The sequence below is a fragment of the Pholis gunnellus genome (assembly GCF_910591455.1).
Source record: "Pholis gunnellus genome assembly, chromosome: 11".
Lineage (NCBI taxonomy): Eukaryota > Metazoa > Chordata > Actinopteri > Perciformes > Pholidae > Pholis > Pholis gunnellus.
The window spans coordinates 5,594,722-5,611,800 of NC_136538.1; the positions used below are offsets into that span (position 1 = coordinate 5,594,722).

The 17,079-nt window shown below is 41.5% G+C and overlaps 1 protein-coding gene across 1 annotated transcript; it reads left to right on the plus strand.

Moving 5' to 3' along the window:
* The first annotated feature begins 2,875 nt into the window (after positions 1 to 2,875).
* On the plus strand, positions 2,876 to 16,807 carry LOC306703179 (NLR family CARD domain-containing protein 3-like). Its single transcript, XM_079169050.1, has 11 exons — positions 2,876 to 3,007; positions 3,239 to 3,268; positions 8,307 to 8,441; positions 8,788 to 8,922; positions 9,406 to 9,484; positions 9,572 to 9,800; positions 9,961 to 11,764; positions 11,862 to 12,035; positions 12,392 to 12,565; positions 14,387 to 14,433; positions 14,588 to 16,807. Exons 2-11 carry the CDS (start codon positions 3,261 to 3,263, stop codon positions 15,160 to 15,162), a joined length of 3,360 nt encoding a protein of 1,119 aa, XP_079025176.1. The 5' UTR covers positions 2,876 to 3,007; positions 3,239 to 3,260; the 3' UTR covers positions 15,163 to 16,807.
* Positions 16,808 to 17,079: the final 272 nt, after the last annotated feature.

The following is a 17,079-nucleotide window of genomic DNA, read 5'->3' on the forward strand; positions in this document are numbered from 1 at the left end:
TTTCTGCATTTGTATGTATTTGTGTGTGGATTTTTCTATTTGTTTGTGGATTTGTATGGATTTGTTTGTGGATCGCACTGCATTTATTTGTAAATCGCTACACATTTGTGGGTTTATTGAGACTCTCCTGACGCCGCTGGATTCACAAATGCGTTTTTTTCAACATAGACCTGTCTGTAGCCAATCAGATGTCAGCCTCATTTTCAATCAATCACATGAGCGCAGCTCCCCCTCCCCTCCCCACGTGTCTGCCAGCGTTGTAGAATCAGGAAATAAATACTGTAGCCGTCTGTGTTCACCCAGAGCTCTACGATACCTCATATCAGTAGAGAACGGACCAAACTATGTGTATAAATGCGTGTATGTACAATATTTTAACACTTCAATAAACAATAATCAAATGCAGAGACAGTTATTTAACAATATGTTAGGAGTAGTTACATTTACACAGTGTTACATTTACAACCGGCCCTTTGAGGGCGACCGTAATGCTGATGTGGCCCAGAGTGAAAATGAGTTTGAGACCCCTGGTTTAGAGACTTTACACATTTTAACTGGAGTGTAGAATGAAGAGCAGTGATTGGTCAGCAGATCTCAGAGTTCAGAGATAGAACAGTGCTTTAACAACAAATAGAATCATCTTCAAACTGGATGCAGTACTTTGCTGGTAACCAGTGAAGAGAGTCCAGTACACCAGTGGAACACATTGTCACTCCCAACTGGTGAAATCCCAACGCTCTGTTCTGCGTTCCCCTCTAGCTTCAGGTGTGGACGTCTCAGGGTCGGCGGGTCAGTTTCCACTTGTTACATGCAGAGTTTCTTTTCAAAACAAACTTCTGTGTCGACAGGAAATTAAGTGTGTGCTTTTTACATGCATGGTCTCTTTTTTAAATAAAGTTCCAACGTAGGTCAACATAGTTTTTTTTTTCTGCTACGGTTTAACAAGAGTACTGTGTTAATATAAAACAAATCGAATGTTAAATCAAAGTCTTCTCAATAATTCATCAGTCTGTCTGTTTGGGAACTAACTGTTGATATTATCATCATTGATTGAAGAAATCCAAGATTACATCACAAAGCAGTGAAGAGTTGCAGTCAATAGTTTTAAATAACACCTTCTAATACTATTTATCACCAAGTCTGATTTTAGTTTTCAAACAGTTTGTGTGTGTAAAATGTGTGCAGTGAACTCGACTGTGCTGTGAGACACAGTGAACTGGAGACACCATGGAGACTCTCTCACTCTCTGCTTTCTCCATCTGCACCACCTGCACATATAAACTTTGTAAGTTATCAAAGTGAGGACATGAAGCCAGTGACAGCTCCAATACCTCATTATGAGTCCTCATCATAATGCAGGTCCACCATGAGAAACCTTCAATAGATTCATAAACTGTGTTCACATATTCAAATGATATCTAGGGTGGGGGACACCACTGATGACATCATCATTTTACCATAACAACCAGTGTGACTGCTGTAAAGATATAAATACTGAGGAGTGTAAAGCTGCATGAGTCAGCGTAAAGATCCATGGATCACAACGCTCATTTGTATGAGTCAATATTCATGAGGTGCTTTGCATTGACCATTTATGGATGAATGTGGGCGTGTGGAGGGATATGAAGCTGATCCATGTCAACATTTCCAGTTGGACTGTGATTTATGAAGGGAACATTGTCTGCAGGTGTACGTGTGCACGGTTTTATAAGTCTGATGTTCTTTTGGGAGCACATACACTTTTAGTACAGATCCTAGCACTGGTTTATAAACCAGACCACTGGTCTCTGTTCTTGGTACCAGTAAAGAGTCTCTGCTGCATCTTGAACCAGCTGCAGGTGAGATAAGACTGACTGATTACAGAGACACAGTTACAATAATAAAAGCATGAGCTATGGTCTCTATATCCTCAACAGACAGGAATGATGGAAGAACTTACTGCTGACAACAGCAGTGATTTATTCATCTTTAAAAAACATGAAATGAGAGAAGCCAACAGTGTTAGTTGGTGTTTTGGAGGAATCTGTAGATACAAAGGTTAAGACCTCAGTTTCATTCTGCTTTAGCTTTTGGGAGCATTTTGACATCTTTTAATCACCAGGTTTCAGCTACAGCTGGGTATCAACGGTATAGGAAATATGATATTTCCCACAAAAACACCCCAAAGGAACAGACAGATATATAGATATGTGGCTAGATAGATAGGGATAGATGGATACTTCACGTCACACTATCACTACATTGATGAAGCACACAGTACAAATACAACAATGTATGGCTCTGTAACTAAAGTTCAGGAAATATAAAATGAAAGAGGGCCTAATATGGAAACTGAAGTCGCAGAGGAAGAGGACACATTATCAACAGAGGCTGAGAAAACAGATCATTTAACTCACTCTTGTTCTCTCTCTCATTGAGTCTCTTTCCATAAATGTTCATGTCTGAATGAAGCTGGAAGGTCCATGTAAAAGTCTCCTCTGTCTGAATGACTAAATGTTATCACTTTAACAAATACATGAAGACAGCAATGGTCCATATTTCTGTGGTTTAAATGGAGCAGAACCACTGATGGATTTGATCTCTAACAGGTCTACAACATGGAACCTTCCTGCTGGCTTCATTTACAACTGGTGAATTAATGTCCTCTTTTAAAGCCAATAACAGTGTTGGAGTGTTGATGTTGTCAGTGATGAGGAGCTTTATGTTCTCAGGTTTGTTCCAGTGCGGAAGACGCTGTGGGTTAAACTTTAACATGTATCATATAAAGTCATATAAACATGATGCAGCTGATCTTTGAACTGAGTGCTGCAGGTTCAGACTGGTTTATTAAAGTGTTGGAGTGTGACAGCAGCCTGAAGACACTGAGGACTGATGAAGAAGAAGAAGAGGAGTTATTCCTGATGGAGCTCATCGTCCCACTCACATCAACAGGAAACTATTTTTCCACACAGACGTGGTCCAGACAGCAGAGAGCTGCAGAGTGTTGAGGTTCATGAAAAGAAACTGAGTAAGTGGAACTTTAATTCATGACAAACTAGCTGCTCTTTGTTGGTTCATGTGTTGACCTCCTGTCTTTGATAATGAGTCCACAGCACAAAGTTTATCTGACAACAGATTCTTGAAACTACAGCTGGCTGTCTTTAAAGTCTACACGCAGAAACAGATCAGATTTCCTGATGAGACACAAATCAAATGAGACTGAAGACTAATGATGAACCCGTCTGTCTGTCTTCATCAGGTGGCTGCAGGTTATCAGCAACATGAAAAGGTATCACACTCAACACGTCTCATTACATTTGATACTGTTTTACCCTTCAACATATTCATTCTTACTAACTTGATGTTGACTGTGTCTCTGCTCTTTCACTTGAACATTGACTCATAATAAACCTATAAACCTATAAAACAGATACAGTCGTTAGATTGAATTCTGATACTGGACTAAACTCTGGACTTTGATACTTCAGGTATTTTATGAAGCTCATATTTCATGTTTATTGAGGCATCTGTTGGTCAAAGTGCTCTCATAGATCAAATGACCATTTATACTCTGTTAATTAATAACTTCATCTATGAAGTAAGAACCAATGTATGCAGAGAAATCTAGGGACTGGTTTTAGAGGTCTGGGGAGTTGCAAATGTCTGACTTTTGCAGATGTCTAGGGCAAGTTGCAGCAGTCTAGGGACTACTTTCAGAGGTCTAGGGACTTGTCTTTAACTAACTGCCATGAACATCTGTATACAGATAATACAATATTGTATTGTATTGCCCACACTAAACCTGCAAAATGTGTTTAACGCTTTCCAAATTGCACTCAATGATCTAAAACTCGTATTGACGTACTACCACCGTATTCAAGTAGATGATAATAGTATTAGTTTGTCTATAAAGCCCACATTGGTAAACTACCAGCTTACATCACGATGAATCAGACATTAGTGTCTGAAGCAGCAAACTGAACATTTTAAATAAAGTTGTTGATACAAATGCTTCTTTCATCCAAAGCAACTTACAATTCAGATTCTATCATATTTCTACACCAGGAGCAATTTTGGGGTTAAGTGTGTTGCTCAAGGACACATCGACATGCAACAAGCACAGGGATCGAACCACCAATCCTCTGCTTGAGGCATTGCCCTGCTCTGCTCTCCACTTAGCCACCGTCGCAGCTGTATCTTTGTCAACGATTGAAGTCCTAGTGTTCACCCTGTGGACCCAGCAGTATGACGGTCTTATTAACAGAGAGCACTTGAACACATCACAGAGTGACAGGAGGAGGGCTCAGTGTTCAGGTCCAGAGGGTGGAGGTTTATGTTTCTACCTCAGCTGCTGAGCTCCCCCTGGTGGTCCGTGAGGTTTACACTCAGTCAACATAGTTAATGTTTAGCTGGGTTTCATTCAGACTAATTACATTGTTAACCTTGTTTTACAGATGAATAGTTTAAATAATTGACTCAGACATTTTTCAAGCAAACATTCATCATCATTCAACATCGTCATCTTGAGCTCTGAGAAATTATCATGGATAATTCTTTTTTTTTATACTTGTTAAACTGTTAATCTACAATAATAGTTTGTTGTAGATGTGCATCTCTGTGTCTGGCATCAGCAAAATCCATTGAGACTGAGGTTTCATTTTCAAAAGTTTTAGTTTTATATAAAAACAAAGCAAGAGTAGTGAGAACCATCACCTTTACAAAATAAAGTGATTTGTTTTCATCAAACCCTGTTACTGTATGGCTTCATATTAACTTCTACTGTTACTGTACAACTGTTAGAATTGTAGCCTATCTTCTATTTGCAATTAATTTGCATTAAATCCAGTTCAATTATTTAAATTAAAAAGATAATCTACTCTGGCTAAGGTACCTTATCAAGAGTAAAATAATAGCTGTGATCTATACACACCTCTGCATTAGCAACCCGCTGGAATGAAGGTACAGGCACATTAACACTCTCTCTCATTACTTCAGGGCCCTTGAGAGCAACTGCACTTGGGTCTGTTGGGACTGGAAGTACACTGTCTGTGGTCATTACAGTGAACAGTGTCTGGCAGTGTGATGAGAGGGCATGTGAGCCCTTGTTGCTGTAGTTTATCTCCTTGGAGCAGAGGCTGCATTTAGCATACCCTGCCCTATCAATGTATTTAAAATACTGTGACAGTGGGAAGCTGTACTCACGTCTGTTTAGACCTCCACCTTTATCCAGGCCCAGCTCCACTCACATCTCAGCCCTGCGTGAAGCTGCGCTACACAAATAGATCCACTTCCTGAAGCTCTTTGACCACATCATCTCATCAGTATCTGGGCCTCATTTTTGGTGGTCATAAAAGTTATTATGACCACGAAATTGCCTCATTCTACTATGAGTTAAAACAAAAACCTGCAACCAGATGCGCCAGTGGGGGGGCATCATTTTTTTCCTCCAGAATCACGATGAAGAACGTTAACAGTTGACAAAGTTCCGCATGCAGTGGACGTTAATGGCCCAATCCCAATGTCCCCCCTAAACCCTCAAACCCTGAACCCTCAAGGACTTACTGACGTCACCTGGGAAGTGGTTGAGTATGAGAGGCTGTGAGGGCTTGAAATGGTGTAAATAGGAATGGGACAGCCCTTTGCTGCGACATATCAAGTTACCATGAAAACAACAAAACTATGATGTATAATTATGTGTATTTATTTTATACTTTGTACTCCCTGATTTGAAAGTCTTCCTGGCTCTTTCCTCACAAAATGAGAGGTAATTTCATATAATCTATTTGTCAAAACAGCTTCAATGACAAAATCAAATATTTAATGAATAAATAAATAAATAAATATCCTCTGATTTCAAGTTTATTTTTGTTCCATTTTTAACATTTAATGTTTCTGTGTAAATGTAATACTCCAGTCTGAACACACGTGAGCCGTCCTCTTTGTTTACCTTTTTTTTTTACGTCTCCATACGTATACTGGTTACCCCGTGTTTAACGTCACATTGCAATGATTTGTGGGTAATTTCCTTAGGCAAAGTTACGGTAATGGTTCATAAAGGGCTCAAAGGCCCAATCCTAATTAAGTTAAACAGGGGGTAACCAGTGGATGCATGGAGATGTAAAAAAAAGGTAAACAAAGAGGATGGCTCACGTGTGTTCAGCCTGGTGTATTACATTTACACAGAAACATTAAGGGTTAAAGATGCAACAAAAAATAAACTTGAAATCAGAAAATATTTATTTATTTATTCATCAAATATTTGATTTTGTCATTGAATCTGTTTTGACAAAAACGAGTAAATAGATTAAATGAAATTACTTCTCATCTTGTGAGGAAAGAGCCTGGAAGACGTTCAAATCAGGGAGTACAAAATAAATACACATAATTACATCATATTATTTGTCGTTTTCATGATAAATGTGGTATGTTGCAGCAAAGTACTGTCCCGTTCCTATTTACACCATTTGAAGGCCTCACAGCCTCTCACACTCAACCACTTACCAGGTGACGTCAGTAAGTCCTTGAGGGTTTAGGGTTTGAGGCTGTAGGGGGGACATTGGGATTGGGCCATAGCCTTAAGTGTGAACTGTAACGGAACATAACGAAACATAACGTAAACTTTAACGGAGGGAAATGAAGACGGTGTAGACATCTGAACGCTGATTGGCCAAGACTCGACACGTCACATCAAAGATGTTCTATCGCGAAGATCACTCCAATCTGAGAAACGCTGGCTGGCCAGTTGATATATATCACATGTATATATGTATATATAGTATATATACTGTATATATTAGGTATGTAGTTAGGTTACGTAAGCCATCACGATGTTACAGAAATGTGTTATGACTGCATCAATTTGTGGTTATTCCTGGGCAGATAACAGAAGTCCCTGTTTGAGAGAACCGTTCATTCAGTATCGTTCAGCCAGCGTAGCGACCAGGCCATCTCCATGACACTCCATGGTGTCTTTGTTCAAGACAATGATTCCCGCTCACTCATTGGTTGTCCCGCTTCCTATGTTTCAAGCGACTGCACCACCAGCGCCCCCAATTTTCCACTCCCAGCAATCACATCAGCCAGCCTTAGCAGGGGAATCTGGACTAGGTGCCAGGATCGGACTAGCCTTCTGACTCATCACTCTTGGAATCTTTCTCACTTGAACTATGTCTCTGGCTCAACCTTCTCACTAACTGGAACTGGATCACCTTCTTCTAAGATGATCAACCCACTTACCCACTCACCTTCTGTTGGTTTTTGGGGGGCTTGCATGATGGAAGATGGATCGAAGCAGAACGGCTCCCGGAGCTTTGAAATGAATGCCAAGTCGTTTCCTCTTTGCTCTTTGAAATCTATCCCATACAGCAGCCATTCTATGGGGCCATGAATGGTCCAGCAAGTCCATCATTGTTACACTGAAAACCTTCCAGTTGTTTACTTAATCAACAAAGGACGCTGCTACGCCCCACCTATCATGCTGTTCATGTGCTGCCTAATCTGGCACTCTATTACACACCGATATGTTCTCCACACAGTCCTCATGGCCGGGTAACTCCAACACTTTCTCGTTTCTCGTTCCAGAAGTTCAGAAGCTCTTGCAGACACACATCCACCATTGGTTCCTCCATCCGGTTCAACTTGTAATTCCCGCCCTAATTCCGTTGATCATCGTTTCCCAGAACTTCATCATGGATTCCCCATCTCCGTCAACCCTTTCATTTTACTGGTCAGCTTGGAAGAGCGTCCACTACTTCCACCACATGCATCATGACCTTTCCACTGTTCAATCTTGTCACCATGACCTGTTTTCGTTACCTTTGCTCATTTCATGATGGCCATCTAAAAATTCATGCCATCAAAGTTCACCTTAGTGGAATAAGCTTCTTCTCTAAACTCTTGTCCGGTAACCCGAGCCTGTAACTTCACTTCCCAAAGGTCTTCTACGCATCCCAGAACTCTCAAAACAAACAAGACTTTGGTCCTCTTAAGCATATCTCCACTACATTCACTCAGCTCTTGAAGATCTCAATTCCACTCAATCTAGTTTCAAGTAACTGTTTTTTTTGAGGGGGGGTTATTGTGCTACAGCGGATTCCCTATCAAAACTTCGCCTCAACGTATTTGGCAGAGTGGATGAGCTACAAACAGTTCAACTCTGGCATATAAATCATGTTTTCTTTAAAATGCTGCTACGTCGGTTCCTCAAATTTCCTAAAACCACTCTGTGTGGGGAACATGACAGCCAGACCAAAGCTCAGAGGTGAGATGACCATCTCTAACTGTCCAAGCCTTTTATTCACTGACTCTGTTTCAAAAAATTTGACCAGGATCCATCAGAGACCAGACTATCCTGGACCTGAACCTGGACCTGGACCTGGACCCAGCTGTGTGTCCATTAAGAGTGACCCGTCTATGGATCATCTTATACTCTTCAAAGATGGACATCACTTTGTTGATCAAAGGTGAAGATTTCAAACTGATGATTAAAACAAAGTGGTAATGATGATGATGATGATGATGAGGTCATAAGGACACTCAGGTAAAACTATCTGCTTTTACGGCGCATGGTTGCTCTCTTCATCCTGATTGGACAGCATTACTCTTCAACCATTATGGTCACCTCACTGCATCATTTCCTGCCTTTGATGCTCTGAATACAGCTTCAACATCAACATTGAAACATTTCTAAATTAAACATTGATTTCATACGAAATGTCTCTTAAAACTACCAGGATACAAATACACTGAGTACAGTAGGTTTAGTACATCACTCACAGGTTTTATGAATTTATCTGTTGTTTCTATCAGGAGGAAGCTGAAACAACCTGGACCTGGACCTGAACCTGGACGTGGACCTGAACCAAGCTGTGTGTCCATGAAGAGTGACCGGTCTATGCGTCGTCCTGTAGTCTTCAAAGATGGAAGCCACTCTCTTTATCAAAGGTGAGGATTTCAAACTGATGATGAAAACAAAGTGATGATGTGTTTCTATCAGATTATCTGTTGTGAGATCTTCAGTTAAACCTTTACTGACTCAGATGAAGTTCTCTGAGCACTCTCCTTCATTAAAACACATACACACGGGAGCTGCCCAGTACAACCAGTCTGACACTGAGACGCTCCACTGGAGCAGCTGGTTCTGGGTGCCTTGCTCCAGGGCACTTCAGCAGTGTACAGTGAGGGAGGGAGAGCTACATGGAGGGCTTGGTGAGAGCTGTTGGGACTAAACCAAACTGACTGGTGAAGAAAACAGTGAGCTGAAAGACTGAGCTGTTGATTGTCAGTGGGATCAGCAGAACTAGTAAACCTTTACCACTACAGGGACTCATCTGATCCACATCCAGATATCACTTCATGGACCTTTACCTTATGTTTGTCTCTGTGGACAGACAAAATGAGAGCTGATTCTTCATGATTCCTCCACAGAGAGGACCAGGAGAGCTCAGAGGTTCCCAGAGGTCAGTCTGCCGAGCAGCATCAAACACACCTGGACTCCATATTCATGGTCTGTACATGTACAACTACTTTTACATCTATTCTGTTCACAATCATCTCCATGCTGCACTTTTTAGAACAGTGGATTCTGTTCCAGCTGCTGGAGGAGAACATCGTCACTTTTGTGAAGAACGAGCTGAAGAAGATCCAGAAGGTTGTGAGTTCAGATTACCCAGAATGCTCAGAGAGTCAGAGGGAGGATGAGGAGGTGCTGGACGGTGAGGACGAAGAGCAGAGGTCGAGCAGCAGAGAGGCATTTGTGAAGATCACACTGCACTTCTTGAGGAGAATGAAGCAGGAGGAGTTGGCTGACTGTCTGCAGAGCAGTAAGAGGATTTCTCTAAAGATTTAACATGCTGGATGAGACATTTACTAAGGTCTCAAGAGATGGACCTGAATACTGTATATTCATAGACTCATCCTTTGAGGAAATGACGTGTTGAAATCTATAGACTTATTGATCTTCTTTGTTGTGTCTTCATTCAGGACTTCTTGCTGCAGTTTGTCAGCGTGAACTCAAATCTAACCTGAAGAAGAAGTTCCAGTGTGTGTTTGAGGGGATCGCTAAAGCAGGAAACCCAACCCTTCTGAATCAGATCTACACAGAGCTCTACATCACAGAGGGAGGGACTGCAGAGGTCAACAATGAACACGAGGTCAGACAAATTGAAACAGCATCCAAGAAATCACACAGACCAGAAACAACCATCAGACAAGAAGACATCTTTAAAGCCTCACCGGGAAGAGAGGAACCAATCAGAACAGTGATGACAAAGGGAGTGGCTGGCATTGGGAAAACAGTCTTTACACAGAAGTTCACTCTGGACTGGGCTGAAGAGAAAGACAACCAGGACATACAGTTCACATTTCCATTCACTTTCAGAGAATTGAATGTGCTGACAGAGAAAAAGTACAGCTTGGTGGAACTTGTTCATCACTTCTACACTGAAACCAAAGATGCAGGAATCTGCAGGTTTGAAGAGTTCCTAGTTCTGTTCATCTTTGACGGTCTGGATGAGTGTCGACTTCCTCTGGACTTCCACAACAATGAGATCCTGACTGATGTTACAGAGTCCACCTCAGTGGATGTGCTGCTGACAAACCTCTTCAGGGGGAAACTGCTTCCCTCTGCTCGCCTCTGGATAACCACACGACCTGCAGCAGCCAATCAGATCCCTCCTGAGTATGTTGACATGGTGACAGAGGTCAGAGGGTTCACTGACCCACAAAAGGAGGAGTACTTCAGGAAGAGATTCCGAGATGAGGAGAAGGCCAACAGGATCATCTCCCACATCAAGACCTCACGAAGCCTCCACATCATGTGCCACATCCCAGTCTTCTGCTGGATCACTGCTACAGTTCTGGAGGATGTGTTGAAGACCAGAGAGGGAGGAGGGCTGCCCAAGACCCTGACTGAGATGTACATCCACTTCCTGGTGGTTCAGTCCAAACTGAAGAAGGTCAAGTATGATGGAAGAGCTGAGAAAGATCCACACTGGAGTCCAGAGAGCAGGAAGATGACTGAGTCTTTGGGAAAACTGGCTTTCGATCAGCTGCAGAAAGGCAACCTGATCTTCTATGAATCCGACCTGACAGAGTGTGGCATCGATATCAGAGCAGCCTCAGTGTACTCAGGAGTGTTCACACAGTACTTTAGAGAGGAGAGAGGACTGTACCAGGACAAGGTGTTCTGCTTCGTCCATCTGAGTGTTCAAGAGTTTCTAGCTGCTCTTCATGTCCATCTGACCTTCATCAACTCTGGTGTCAATCTGCTGTCAGAAGAACAAACAACCTCTTGGTTGTCTAAAGTCCTTAGAGACAAACCTGAACCAAAACGTCTCTACCAGAGTGCCGTGGACAAGGCCTTACAGAGTCCAAATGGACACCTGGACTTGTTCCTCCGCTTCCTCCTGGGTCTTTCACTCCAGACCAATCAGACTCTCCTACGAGGTCTGCTGACACAGACAGGAAGTAGCTCAAAAACCAATCAGAGAACCGTCCAGTACATAAAGGAGAAGATCAGTGAGAATGTGGCTCCAGAGAAAAGCATCAATCTGTTCCACTGTCTGAATGAACTGAATGATCGTTCTCTAGTGGAGGAGATCCAACAGTCCCTGAGTTCAGGACGTCTCTCCACAGATAAACTGTCTCCTGCTCAGTGGTCAGCTCTGGTCTTCATCTTACTGTCATCAGAAAAAGATCTGGACATGTTTGACCTGAAGAAATACTCTGCTTCAGAGGAGGCTCTTGTAAGGCTGCTGCCAGTGGTCAAAGCCTCCAACAAAGCTCTGTAAGTACAGAGAGAGTTAGATTCATAGATCATAACTTAAATATGCTGCTATCTTTTCTACTTATTGTTTATTTTCTCTTCATCATTGTCTCTTCAGACTGAGTGACTGTAACCTCTCAGAGAGAAGCTGTGAAGCTCTGTCCTCAGTTCTCAGCTCCCAGTCCTCTAGTCTGAGAGAGCTGGACCTGAGGAACAACGACCTGCAGGATTCAGGAGTGAAGCTGCTGTCTGCTGGATTGAAGATTCCACAATGTGAACTGGAAGCTCTCAGGTCAGGATTCAATAAATGTCCTTATTCATATTAATGGGTTACCTTCACAAACATGTTTCTACTTTCATGTTTTCGATCAAATACTTAATTTAAATATATTTCTATAAATATATCTTATATTGTTTTTTTCTCGCTCTGCAATCGCTCTGAAATATCAGAGAAGAATCAAAGAGTTACCAGTAATATTGTCAGATTGCTGATTGACATTAGTGGGTGTTTGTTTGTGACTAGAAAAGAATCAGTAACAATGTTAATGTAACCCCACATTAGCCAACAGTATCTCAGTACTACAGGACCTTCCAGCCCTCACAGTTCCCTCAGATTATGTGACGTGTGTTTTCTTTGTGTGATTGCAGGCTTTCAGGCTGTCTGATCACAGAGGAAGGCTGTGCTTCTCTGGCCTCAGCTCTGAGCTCCAACCCCTCCCATCTGAGAGAGCTGGACCTGAGCTACAATCATCCAGGAGACTCAGGAGTGAAGCTGCTGTCTGCTGGACTGAAGGATCCACACTGGAGACTGGAAACTCTCAGGTATGAAGAGGCCTCTTGCAACCACAGACAATCAGTCTGATAGAGGAGGTAGATCTGGGAAAGTTTTCTCTGTCACACTGTCAGCCTGGTTAATATGACCCTGACACACCAAGCTGACCTCAAATTACCAGAGACTCATAGAACTGTTTGTGTCCCACATCAGACCATCAATACAGACAGAAGTAGTCAGGGAACAGTAGCCAAGATGAGCCAAAACAGGGAGGGAAGGTGATGAAACTGATGTTTTTCTGGAGCGTTTTCTTGTTTCAACATTATAAAATAGAACAGTGGTGTATCCTGACACGTTGACGGCCATCATGGTGGGTTGACATGCATCAACGTCATCACGCTGCAGGTTTGTGGACTCATATGAAACAATAGTTGGATGTTTTGATGCTCGTCATCTGCCACCAGTGTGCGTTGCCCTTTAGTCCAGACATTATTGTGAAAAGACAAACAAAGAAACAATTTGTTCAAACCATCTTGATAAGTCATCACAATAGGAATGTTTTCCTGTTTTAAAGGAGTTTAGCTTTACCTGTTTTTGTTTTGTTTTGCACTGAGAGCCAGTTCCCTGGCTGATAAGAATCAACTTGTTGAAACTACAGGTGACAGTCGGCCACAGACACTCAGTGAAGAACCAACAGCTGATTGTGGACATGGTGTGTCAGAGGCCAATGAAGTTTATTTAGGACTGGACCAAAGTTATAGGGGGACACAGGCAGTGCTCTGTGGCTGCAGACGGACTTGAACTGTAATATTTTCACCCTCAGATTACAGATAATAGAAACCAGTGTTGACTGTTGCTATAGGAGACGGGATGTGAACAGCAGTGTCAAAGTCAGACACTTTGTACATCCAACCATCCACCCCGACCTCCTACATCAGAGGTTTTGTAGCGATGTAGTGATTTCAGGCTACTTTCTTCTTTATTTCTGAGAGACAACAGTCATTATTACACAAACAGGACCAAAACATCCAAAAATCAATACTTCTATATTGACAATGGATCAGCTGACTCTGTGTAATGGTGAAGAGTCGTGTGGTGGTGATGAACCCACAGAGAATTGTCTCCGTCTCTGCAGCTCTACAGAGCGTTTTAGCATCTTTTAGCTCCTAGTTTTGGTTCTGCAGCACATTTCCTGTTTGGATCAGTCTCTGTGTTTCCAGCAGCAGCTGTTTTCATCCAACAAGCTGATGAAGCCACTGTTCACTACCTGCTCAGCAGCAAACAGCAGATAGACTCAGTTAGAGACTTGCTGGTGAACATAGTGGAGCATTTAGCAGCTAAAGAGACAGATGTTTCCCTCAGGAGGTGGTGGAGACCAAAAACAGAGCTAAAATAGAGAGAATATTGGACTTCCATTCATCAGGTGACACAAACACAAAGACTCCTGATGAATCATCACGATGATGTGCAACTGCTGGATGTGGAACTGCTGGTTGGTATCATGTTCGACACAACTACTTTATAAGCTGATAATATGATTTTGTGATTACAGCTTGTTTTCACTGAACCACAAGTGGACAAAGAAATCAATTGATGCAGGTTTAAACATTTGATTTACTGACTGACTGGTAGAGGAAACTGAGTCTGAAATGGATGATGATTGTCAATATAATACTGATGATAATATATCATGAATAAGTGAACATAATGAGCTGTTGTCATTGGCCAATCAGAAGAAGCTCCACTGAAGTAAAAGAATATGAGCTGATTAATAATAAGTGCTCCATGTGAACATGAATAACAAAGCTCTGTGTATGAGAGCGATGTAATGTCCATGTTTCATGCTGCTCTGACCCCCCTCCTCCTTTCAGGGTGGAGCCTGCTGGAGTCCGATGGTTCAGACCAGGTCTGAGGAAGTGTAAGTGTGCTTTGAATTTGATACATGAAAACAAAGCAATACACATTCAACCATCTTCAAACTGTGACATCACTCATTCACATCTCTGATGTCATCATCAAACAGATGATAGATTAGTAACTACACCTGTATTGTGTCTTGTTCTCTCCATCAGATTCCTGTGAACTCACACTCGACACAAACACAGTAAACGGAAACCTCAAACTGTCTGACAACAACAGGAAGGTGACATATGTGGAGGAGGATCAGTCATATCCTGAACATCCAGACAGATTTGATTACTGGTCTCAGCTGCTGTGTAGATCTGGTCTGACTGGTCGCTGTTACTGGGAGGTCGAGTGGAGCGGAAGAGTTTCTATATCAGTGAGTTACAGAGGAATCAGAAGGAGAGGAGGCAGTGAAGACTGTTTGTTTGGAAGGAATGATCAGTCCTGGAGACTGGATTGCTCTGATCGGGATTACTATGTCTATCACAATAAGACGGTAACACCCATCATTTCCTCCTCCTCTTCTTCCTCCTCCTCGTCTTCCTCCTTCTCGTCTTCCTCCTCCTCTGGTAGAGTAGCAGTGTATGTGGACTATCCTGCTGGCTCTCTGTCCTTCTACAGAGTCTCCTCTGACACACTGATCCACCTCCACACCTTCAACACCACATTCACTGAACCTCTTTATCCTGGGTTTGGGTTTGGGTTCAGGTTTGGTTCCTCAGTTTCTCTGTGTTCTCTGTAGGAGGGAAAGTCTCCTCCTGCTAGAGAAACTTTCTCTCTGCTGAGCAGATAGTTCAGTCTCTACAGGATCACACACAGCTGATGTTAGTTAGTACCAACCTGATCTCTCAGTGGTTGTAAATGCAGTTGGAGCAGGTGAGGGGTACCTGAGCTGGTCTGGACTCTGGGGGGTTGAGAGCTCTCTGGGACTTGTGGTGTTGCAGATGGATGTCTGAAAGAGCTGAACGAGGTCCAAGTAATTACCTGAAATGATGTGTTGTCTGAGAGAAACTGTGAAACATGTTTTACTGTGTGTATAGAACTGAACTTTGTTGTCTTGAAACATTTGTTTGTGTGAAGAAAAACCTACGAATGTCAAACAAGAGTCTTTCTGGATCAAATTCAGCATCTGTTGAAAAAGAATCACAACTTGTAAAGAGTTGTAATGATTTCAACAAACTAAATTCATCATTTTTGATCATCGTGTAACAAATGAACAAACTTTGATAAGTGACGTTCAAATAAAAAGAAATCAAAGTTTTGGATGATTCTAGATAATAAACCACGTAAACATCATGTCAAATTCATCACACCACTGCATAAAATGAAGGATTTGTTCATATCAGAAATCACTTGTGTTAAAGAGGTGAACTTGTGGAGCAGCTGTAGTGAGGAAATCAATCAGGAAGTGAGACCCTAAAGCTCAGCCATAAAGCGTTCTGTGGTTTGATCACCTGACTGACTTTTATGCAGCTTGGCTCTTCTAACCTTTAGCCATAGAGCCTCGTAAGCAGTATTTCTAAGTGTTGTTTACTTTTATTCGAGTTCAGAGTCTTATAGTCTTGATGCATTTAAGTTTGTTGAACTCAATAAGTTTCTGTTGATTTCTTACCTGTTACTGAGCTCAGAGTCATTTGGAATCTGTCATGATTTTACTTTTCATTCTTTGATTTGTATTTTTACTGATCATGTGTTCATTTAATGATGATAATGTTTAAGTGATTTTCATTCATGTATTAATGTGTGATCATATATACTTTTATAATCACGAATGGTTAAGATGAGTAAAATAGATAATCTTGGTTTTACATACTTTGCTCTGATCTTTGTCAGACTCAGCATAGGAAACAGGATGTAAGTGCAGATGCTGTAACCATGGTAACTGTTTAGGAGACATCCTGACTGATGTTTCACCAGGAAGACCAGACAGGAACCTATGAAATACGTGTTAACTTAAAGAAGTCTGTCATGAATTGTAAGACTACGTAAACAGCTCCATCCAATGATTTACTAATGTTTAGTTGTCGACCATATATGGACCAGGAGGTTAAAGATGCTCCAAGTAAAAAGGTAGAAATAGGAGAAAGTCTCAGGACTTGGCTTTTTTGGCTTATTTTCAGGCTTCTGGTTTGGAGTCTTTTTGACTGTTATCAAAGATTACATTAAGTAACCTAAACTCTTTTTAATAACCTTTTCCCGACATCATTTACTATGATTTTTTTGGTAACTTCTGTTCATCGAATGCAAAAAAGAGGGCGGCGGAAAAAACCCAAGATGGAGACGATGAAATTGTCGAACTCAAGGCTTCATAATGGCATAACAGTGTGCAGGATGTACGTCCACTTCTTACAATCAGTGTATGTAACGAAACGTTAAATAAATAATAAGTGTTGAAGACAGTGTGCAGGAGTTGTTTGTTTTTTTATAAATATTGTCCACCATAGGTATTCTCCTTCACACCTGTTGACTTACTGGTGTGCAAAAGTTTGCTCTTTTTGTGAAATAATATACTACAACTTTTTTTCACGTACAATATATTTTTGTTTTTAACGACTTTTTCCCGACAAAATATACTATGACGTTTGTCAGTATGTTTACTACTATTTATAACATACTATGACCTTTTTTATGGTATACTATCTTGTTTTTAGTGACTAAT